Source organism: Bidens hawaiensis, unplaced genomic scaffold (genome assembly GCF_021521415.1).
Source record: "Bidens hawaiensis isolate Kalapana, Puna unplaced genomic scaffold, B.hawaiensis_p1.1 tig00030777_1, whole genome shotgun sequence".
Lineage (NCBI taxonomy): Eukaryota > Viridiplantae > Streptophyta > Magnoliopsida > Asterales > Asteraceae > Bidens > Bidens hawaiensis.
This window is the reverse complement of record NW_027495142.1, coordinates 163751-173495: the sequence shown is the minus strand read 5'-3', so window position 1 is coordinate 173495 and position 9745 is coordinate 163751. Positions and strand designations below refer to the sequence as shown.

At 35.1% G+C, this 9745-nt stretch overlaps 1 protein-coding gene across 1 annotated transcript; it reads left to right on the top strand.

Annotated features, from left to right (window-relative positions):
• Positions 1-4250: 4250 nt before the first annotated feature.
• LOC143580983 (transcription factor FER-LIKE IRON DEFICIENCY-INDUCED TRANSCRIPTION FACTOR-like) lies at positions 4251-5779 on the top strand. The gene is made up of 4 exons (XM_077063877.1): positions 4251-4784; positions 5100-5276; positions 5378-5551; positions 5681-5779. The coding sequence occupies exons 1-4, from the start codon at positions 4251-4253 to the stop codon at positions 5777-5779; spliced, it is 984 nt and encodes a 327-aa protein (XP_076919992.1).
• Positions 5780-9745: the final 3966 nt, after the last annotated feature.

The following is a 9745-nucleotide window of genomic DNA, read 5'->3' as shown; positions in this document are numbered from 1 at the left end:
GAAGCTTAGTTGTCAAGCTTACATTTCTTCTAATTTCTAATCTTTCATCTCATTCATTATAGCTATTTATGGGTCATGGGTCAAAACCATTTTGTCAAGTGGGTTATAACATAGTGTGGATTTTATTCATTATTGAATTAAGTTTCATTTTCACACATGAGGTTTGACCAATTACGTACTTTTAGTACTTTTTTTTAAATTTCTTGACGTTTCCATTAAAACCATGCTATTTTAGTACTTTTGTTAATCACCCGTTTGTTTTTTTTTCCAATTAAATCTACATTAAATTAATTTATAAATATTTTGAGAATCACAATTGAAATAAAGGATCTAATTTCTTTTTATTATTTGACAAATCCCGTGTAATACACGGGTTCAAAAGCTAGTTACTAATAAGTATAAAACACAACTTTGGTGCCACAAAGACTTATCGGGCCGCCTTGCGACACCTTATTTTCCGCGACATTTTTGTTTTTTTTCCTTTTAATTATGGTATCGCAACAAATGTAAGGATAATCAACTTAATGTCAATTTTGTTTTTGTTACGTTACCGTAATGAACGTGATAGACTCCGTCCAAATTCGTGTTGACTCACCGTGTTTTATTTTAAGGGGTTGTTCACCTGTTTGGGATTCCTTATTTTTGCTCCTTATACCTTATAACTTATGGGTTATAAGTTATAAGGTGTTTGAGAAAGTTAGGTTTTGTGAGTGTATGAGGTATAAGTTACAATTTTGTAATTTATACCTTATTCCTTAAATAAGTTATAAGGAGGTAAAATAAGGAATCTCAAACACCCCCTAAGTCAGGTATCGCAACAAACATAACGAATACTGTCTGAATGACATTTTTTTGTTGAGGTGTCTTAATGAACATGATGAAAACCGTCCAAATTCGCATCGACTTAGCATATCAACGACTAGAACCAACAACACTTAGGTTCTGTTGTCGCGCGTCTGGGTTTTACCAACCTGTCCGGCGCAACCCGCCAATAATACCACTAGTTATAATATAAACCAATAATGCTCTTTCTAAAGATAGTATCATTAACACTATGTACTGTTGTTAAAATTTAAAATTATAAAACAATATATATATAGATTCGTTTTTACCGAGTCCAAGATATGATTCCTCAACCGGTCTAGTTTTCACCTGAATTTCCTGAGTCAGTGGAACCATCTACAGTCTCATTTTATACGTCTCCCATGTAAAGATTATATTATGTAACATTACATAGCATACATTATGGTACATGGAATATGGATGAGTAAATGGTACTGGGTAAGCGGGCATTGGTATTGAACCGGTATTGAAACGAGCATTTTGGTACTAACACGATACAAAGGCTTTCAGAAATTTGGGATCGGGAAAATCGAGGCCAATACCGCAATGGTACCAAGCTAACCCCTAACATGGACTACATTAGAGCATTTACAATGAAATCTCCACCCTCTACTCTATATCAAAATTATAAGGAAAATTCTTGATCTATTCATTTTCACTACTACATTGGAGTCCTATCTCCATATCTCATATCAAAATAAAAGTAAAACCTCATTTTTGGGTGTTCACTATTCATCTCACATCTTATATTTTAATATGCTGGAATAGGTTTTTTTTTATGTATTTATATTTTTATTATTTATAAAATGTAATTTCTGTTAAATTATATTGTCATATGCGTTCAGATTTAGTAGCGTAGCGGAACCAATACATGATTGCACAATCGAATATTCAACAAACGAACAAAAATAATATAAAGGAAATAGGAACACAGCAATTTAACGTAGTTCGGTTAAGGCAACTTACATTTACCGGCGGCAAATAGGTTTTCGTTAAGCTCGGTACAAGATTACAATTACATTATGCGGTTATAAATAGAATAAAATCATGGTTAATAATCTTAAGAACTAAGAAAACTAAACGGTTCTTCCATCAATTCCTGGTGTTCTAATGTCAAGCAAAAAGTAAAAAAAGCCTTCATAACCCAACAATATGACCGTTGAGTTTAATTTTTAATTATCATTAAGATAAATGAGATTTATGGTGTAAAAAGGGTAAAATAGCAAGGGTTTATTTATATGAGAAGTAAACAAGTTTATTTATTTATTTATTATTAACTTATTTTTATTTATAAAATGACATATTATATAACGGTAACTTTTAAAACAAAATTAATTTTAGTGGGAGCGCAAATTCTACTTTGGAGGATGGTAAGATGGTTTGGGTGTAAAATTGGAGATTAAGAGTTCAATTACCATAGTGCACGATATTATATTTAGCTGTTCAAAAATTATTTTAGTGGGGAGTTGCGATGAAGACTTAGGTGTTGTTTGTTTTTCATAGATAAAATATTTGCAGTCTGCGAACCACATCTGCAGATATCTGTAGTAGAAGAGGTAAACCAAACATCAGCAGTCAATAAGAAGAAAAATGTTTGGTTTTTAACGTCTATGGATTGCTAAAATAAACTGGTGTTGGTGTACGAATTGGGGTAACGGTGGTGCTTAAAGGTGACAGTGGTAGTGGTGGTGGATGGTGGCGGCGATGGTGGACAGTGGTGGCGGATGGCGGACGGTGGTGGCGGATGGTGGGTGGGTGGTGGGGGTAGGCGATGGTCGCGGCGAACGGCGGGGTGGTGGACAGTGGTGGGTGGTGGTGGTAGTGAACGGTGGGTGGTGGTGGACAATGGGTGTTGATTGGATGTCGTGTTTTCATCAACAAGAGCTTGCACAGACGTTTTTCAATATAACGTCTTCGAGAAAACAAACAGTCTGCAAATGACAATGTTTGCGCGTGGTCTGCGCGACAGAGACAAAAGAGGCTGCGCAAACTTCTTTTAAAAAAACAAACAACACTTTAGCTTGATGTTGCTACAATCCACCTCATCACCTTGGGTACCTGAAGTGATGCGTTATCCACACCATAAATGAGTCTCAAGATGTCCGAAAATGAAGGTGGCTATGGGTGTAAATAAAGATGAGGTGAATATTGGTAATAGCTCTCAAAACTTGATTATAAAATCATATCATAATTTGGCTTAATCCCGTTGGGTAATTATTCATTTAGTATCCAATAAAATTAAAAGTTAGTGAATTGGTAGATTTACTACCCAACGAAATGAAATAATTAAAAAGTAAAAAATGAAATTTTTACGAACTAGTATGACACGGAAACAATTATATATATCTTTAAGGTAATCAATTAACCATGTTAAATATTACTTAATATCTAATGTGAGACTGATCAACTTGTTAGAGGCACACGCCTTTTAGAAGAAAGGTTACAGGTTCAAACCTAAGCAAAAAAAAAGTTAATACAACACTCAACTTATGTTCGTAAAAATATTAAAAACCTATCATATACCAAAGTTGGGGTTCATTATTCAAATAGCCAATGTTTTAAAAATTGTTTTATATCGGTTGCTGCTCGCTAGTCCGATACATTTTGGCTCGGTAAATTCAACAAACGGTTAATAGGTTGAACTGTCAGAATTAACGATAATACCGGTTTTAAGCCCAAAGTTATACTCTGGGTTCAGATTTTAGAGCAAGAACTTTTAGTTACCCATCCATGAACCACTTTCCTCACAATTTTTAGTTTTAATCTAGTTCCATTGAGTAATTTACCATCGAATCGAATTGCTCTCAATATTTTCATCGGGCAACTTTTGGATTATTATTTTTATTATGGATCAACATTTCGATTATTATTTATTATGTAATCATGCACTTATGTATTATGTTTTAGGTGAAATTATATTCTTATGGAATTATAGGGTTAGCTAGTCAGTTCAACCAAATCACTCAGTCAACCGGTTATGTAATTTTTAAGCCTAAAGTGGTACAATTAAAAAAAATTAAAAAATGGTTTTTAAAACATTGCAAATAACTCAACTCATGAACAAACAATTGCTAAAAAAATTTGATAGTTGATCAAACTTGAACAAACATAACCTAACTAAAATACAAGAAAAAAGTAAAGATTAACTCAAAAGTATTTACAGACCCTAGCTATATATGATCTTACTGTACATGTATTATAAAATGAGACATATTCCTCCAATGTCTCTATCTATCTATTACAAGATGTAAATGTCAATGTCAATGCATTGATCACCTCTTAATTTCTTAATAACCATACCGACAGCAGATGCTTTCCCCACGATTCCGTTTACACACCAATCTCTATTATATATATCTGTACTTGTTAATGCATGTATTATTATTATTGTATGTGTCACCATTTCTATGGATCATGACAGCAGACCAGGCTCCTCTGAGTACTCAATCAACCATTTCAATGACATTAATCTCAACATGTTCCAACCACCCGAATTCATACCCGAAACCGATTTTGAAACCCTGATTTCCGCCATTCGAGGCGAAACTACAGATCCAATTCAAAATTTTTGTTCAGATCACTACCAATGCAATCACTTCACCAACACCTGTACGGACCTGCCACCATTGCCGTTGTATAGCCACCATGATGCGGTCCTTGCATCCGGTGCTGGTGCTGACTTGGGGGGTTATGATATGATGACGGATCCGAACCCGGGTCTTATATGGAACCATGAAATGGAAGATATAAAGGTTAATGAGGTTTTCTGCGATGATTCGTCCGAGATGGCGAATAATGATAAACAAGAAGCCACCGGACAGAAGACCCGTGGTGGTGCGAAGGGAGACCGGGCGAGGACTTTGATTTCCGAGGGGAAAAGAAGGAATGGAATGAAGGAGAAGTTGTACGAGTTGCGGTCGTTAGTACCCAATATCACCAAGGTAACCCTAAAAATATTAGGGTTGCTGGATTTTAATAATCCTAACTTTCATATGCCAGCCAAGATTAATAGTTTAAACGTTTAATATCAACTCTAGAAATGTTTACAGATGTATGGGATTGCTAGAAGAAAATGTGTGTTCATAGCTGAGACCGTCTATAAACGTTATTTTAGTTGGGATTAATTCCGACCAGCAGATGAAAGTTGAGATTATTATATATATCCAATATGTACCCCAAAATATTATTATTATAATAATTATTATTATTATTATTATAACATTTTGAACGTTTAATTCTTAAAATTTTTATGGCAGATGGATAAAGCATCAATTGTAGGAGATGCAGCACTCTACATACAAGATCTTCAAACAGAATCAAGGAATTTAAGGGCTGAGATTGCAACATTGGAAACAACTAAAAACCTAAAAATGACATCAACCGAGACTTCGAAAAAGGTTCATGTTTCAGACGCATTGAAGAAGATAACAAAGGTTACAAGGAAAACATAATATTGTGTATATATTGTTGCTTTACATACGTTGGAATTCATATGCATATAAGTAAAACCCTAATTTTGTGTTTTTGATTTTAGTTGGACATGTTTCAAGTTGAGGAGAGAGGATACTATGTAAGACTCACTTGCAACAAAGGACGAGGTGTTGCGGTTTCACTTCATAGAGCACTCGAGTCGATCACGAGCTTTCAAGTCCAAAATTCAAATGTATCGACAGTTGGTGACGAGTTTGTCTTGACATTCACATTAAATGTAAGTTTAACTTCATATCTTGTAAGAAAACTCTCTTCGGTTAAATCTGATAAATATTAATAGCAATGTTTTCAGAACGGTACGCTTGAATACTTATTAACCACCTTCTTTATGTGTACAAATCTATAGGTTACGGTATGCAGATTTGACATAAACATGCCAAATTTTAAGCTATGGCTTTCGAGTGCTTTTATCAACCAAGGTTTTGAATTCAACACGTTTCCATAATCCATAGCCTGAATTAATCCATTTGAGGAACGTTGTTATGCATGCATTTGTGTGGCATTTTTAAACGCTCACATGCACGCACATGCATATTGATCGAGTTGTTTTTGAGATCATGTTTTAATAAAACGTATCGATGTCTCACTAACGACATGTACCTTTGTCTTTACTTGTGATGGTTTATGGATGTTGTAACAAAAATAATATAAAACTTATTTTGTCTTCTGAAAGTTACACTACTGGCTTGTAACTCATTTGTCACTTAGTTCGTTAGATAATTGATCAAGTTCAGCTCAACTATTTGGCTCGTATAAGTTTTATTAAAGAATTAACTCCAAGCATTAAATACCAGTTCAATAAATTCTTTATAATTAAGATAGAGCTCGTGTGACACGAGTGGTTAAAAAATACAACAAAGAAGTTAAATTTAATAATATACACAATAACATACCTTATAGATTCATAAGATATAAATAATGATAAACAAAATTTTACAATTTATAAATCTCTAAAACCTCTTTAAATACGCTAGTGACGGATCTTGAACATATAATATGGATGTGCCGATAGTCATATGTAAGGCCCCGTTACCGGTAGCCCTACATTTGGTGTTGGATTTACTCATAAACATAATTCTACAAATCAGAGTTAATTAAAACTTTACGCGGAATATAAAACTTCAACCATAATATCTTACATAACCTCCAAATCTTGTCTTATAAAACATTCATAGTCATTTAAAACAAACATAGTCTTTAAAACATCACAAAATTTCCTCGAGATGCGAGTATTTTCGTTTCCATGTCATGTGTCTTCAATCATGCGAACTGCCTCAACCTATTTGTCTGCGTGCATACTAAAAGTCAGCTACGCTGAGTGAGTTCTAGTTAATCACATAACTTACTTTACACACACATATACGTGCCCGAAGGTACGCGTTATATACTTAACATGTCCATCAATCGTTCATACACATACATAACTAACCTTACGTTATAAAGAGCATTCGCCCTACATACCTCGGATATTATTAGGGTCCGGTACCCTCCATCCTCGGATATTATTAGGGTCCGGTACCCTTCATCCTCGGATATTATTAGGGTTCGGTACCCTTTCTTCCATACCTTTATAACATACTTTTCTATATACATAATCGTAAGTTTCATACATACATCATTCATTCATTCTTCATCATACAACATACATATAACATCAACCATTTCCTGGCAGTACATGCAATTCCGAAGATCGTTCATGTACCGTCAAGAAATCATTCGTACATTTCACGTAATACATATATGGCATACACTTATCACTTAGGATAAGTGTATTGACTAATCACATCGAGTATGCACACAGCCCCGAAACATAACAAGGAATGGGGCTAGAAACTCACCTGAAGTCGGTTACGTTCGCCGTTAATGGTAATTTCTTTCTTGAGCTTTGCACGGCTAACTGTATAATATTTACATGTATCAATTAACTATTCTATCTCATATCGTATTTCTATCTTTAATTATTACCCTCAACGAACGGGGGTCCGGGGACAGCGGGGTCTAGGGGCGGCAGCCCCTAGTAGGGTCCAAGGGGCAGAGCCCCTGGCTGGGATCGAGCTGCCAGGTCAGCTTGGAAAAATTTTATTTCCACTAACTATCATAACACATTTTCCATTAAGATTTTGAATTATTACTTAATTCGCTAATTCAAAAGTTCAAGGGCTTAATTGCAATTAATTCATTCTTTTTCTAAGTCTAGGGACTGTTCTGTCATTTTATTAAACTTTCTAGTTCGTTATTCAGTCTTTAACGAATTTGGGTTATCTTGGCGAACTGGTCCAAGTAGCGAATTGAACCCTTTAACGAACTGGTTGTTAACGAACTGGACCTTATAACGAATCAGTTCATGTAGCGAATCAGTCCATGTAACGAATTGGTCTTTCTAATTCGTTATCTCAGTTAACGAATGGTCATAGCGAAGTGGAAGTTAGTTCGTTATATTACCCTTAACGGATTTGAACACGAACTAAGTCTAGTTCGTTATCCTTTCCTTAGCGAATTGTCATAACGAATTACCTCTAATTCGTTAACTCCCTGTTAACAAATTAGGGTTAGGTCTGAGAATGTCAGAAACATTCTCTGACGCCTAACCTCGTACCAAACTTTTCCGGCGCCGTCATTGCCGAAAAACCGCTTTTTCACCGGAAAAACGAGATCTCACTCGTTTTCCCACCGTTTTCATTGTTTTTCGTCCTGTTCGATCCAGATCTGAGCTAGGGCGATCTTTAAGCTCATCTTAGGTTCGTTTTATACCCGATTCCACCCGGATCTCATGACTTAAACGGTTTAACGGTGTCGAATCGTCGTTTCGTGACTATATCTAACGGGTTAAGCTCACACAATATTAAACTATCATTACCTCGGGTCGGTGCTCGGATTCTTTCTTGGTTTCGGCTAGAGATAAAAGAATTAGAGAGAAAGCTTAAGTGTGTGTTTTGGGTGGAGTATGGAATATGTGTGAATGAGGATTAAATGGTGATTAATGGTTTATATATTTAGGGATAATGGGCTTAAGCCCATGGTCTTTCCCTTCTTTCTTTCACAACCCAAGTCCATAACCCATATTCATATACCCAACACTAGCCCAACTCATGTTCTATTTAACTAAACCGATAACGACCCACTATAAAATAGTCGAAATTTATTTTATTATTATAAACAAAAGTAGGATGTTACATCATAAGACCCAATTTTTTTCAGACTTATAAGTTTCGGGTCGGCAATTTGGCTTGGGTTGGGTCAAACAATAATTCCAAACACTAAACTACCAAATTGAAAGAAATACAAAATGATGAAATGCGAATTGCCAATCGAACCTGCCCTCTGTTTGTTTATTTTGACTATTTTGATTAATCGATTTCACCCCCACACGAGTCAGCATCGAACCTTAGGATTTAGCATATAACGACATCGCCCAATCAATCAATCAATTAATTAATTTCACACCCAAACGATTTCACCAATTCACCAGCTTGCTTCTCAGCTTAGGTTCCGACTTATGTGTCGAACCTCATAAGTCAGTAAGTCACATAGCGGCCAGCGCACAATGGAAACTCGCCTTGTTGTCATGTTCGAACATCGACTAGATGGTAGGGTTGGATTTTGGGCTACATGTTTAGTTTTTTTTAAAGAAAATTATTTGTGCTTAGGCTTGGTCTTATGAAATTTTATTTCTTAGCCTCTCTGCATCTTTACATGTATTTCGTAAATGATTCCTCATATTTCGGCTTTAAACAAACTTTAGTTTTTAAAAAATTCAAGGCTGGCCCGGACTCAAATAATATGAATGGGCTGGACTCAAATAACTTGGCTGGGCCGGACTCAATACATTTATATATCTTTTTATTTTTCGGGAAAAAATACACAATCAAGCGAAAAAAGGTGATGGGGCCGCTGCCCGATTTGGCCAGTAGAAAGATCCGCCAGTGAATACAACATTAAATAGTGACCCGTTTGTATATATAAACATTCGTCTAGAATATTTTTATAACTTATTTCTTGGGATTTTCAAATATAATATAATTTATTGGATTAATAAAATAAGAAATTACTTACATGACATTTTATGTGAAAGCCCTAAAATGATTTTATGTTAGAAAATCATTGTTTTAATAACATAGTTAATTAGTTAGATAGTTACATAAGGAAAATTTCTAAAATAAAGGAAAGAGATTATTCAAAGTAGGCATTGAAAATCCACTTTTCAAAACAAATGGTCAATTAAATAAATAGTGACATATAATTGAGCTAGTTAGACACCGTGCGTTTGAGCTCGCACTAGAATCGTTGCAAAGCTTAGCTGACTTATAACGGCTAAGCGACATAGGCTCATCTATAGCCTTAGCACATTCGGCCCCTTCCTCATTTAATCAATCCTTTTTAGGTTCCCTTTTAGCATGATCGTGACACGCGT

Bases quoted from the DNA above. Each gene is read 5' to 3' on its own strand.
- LOC143580983 (XM_077063877.1), top strand. From the start codon at position 4,251: ATGGATCATGACAGCAGACCAGGCTCCTCTGAGTACTCAATCAACCAT. The intron at 5,277-5,377 runs GTTACAAGGAAA...TTTTGATTTTAG, and splicing joins CATTGAAGAAGATAACAAAG to TTGGACATGTTTCAAGTTGA. The intron at 5,552-5,680 runs GTAAGTTTAACT...ACAAATCTATAG, and splicing joins TCTTGACATTCACATTAAAT to GTTACGGTATGCAGATTTGA.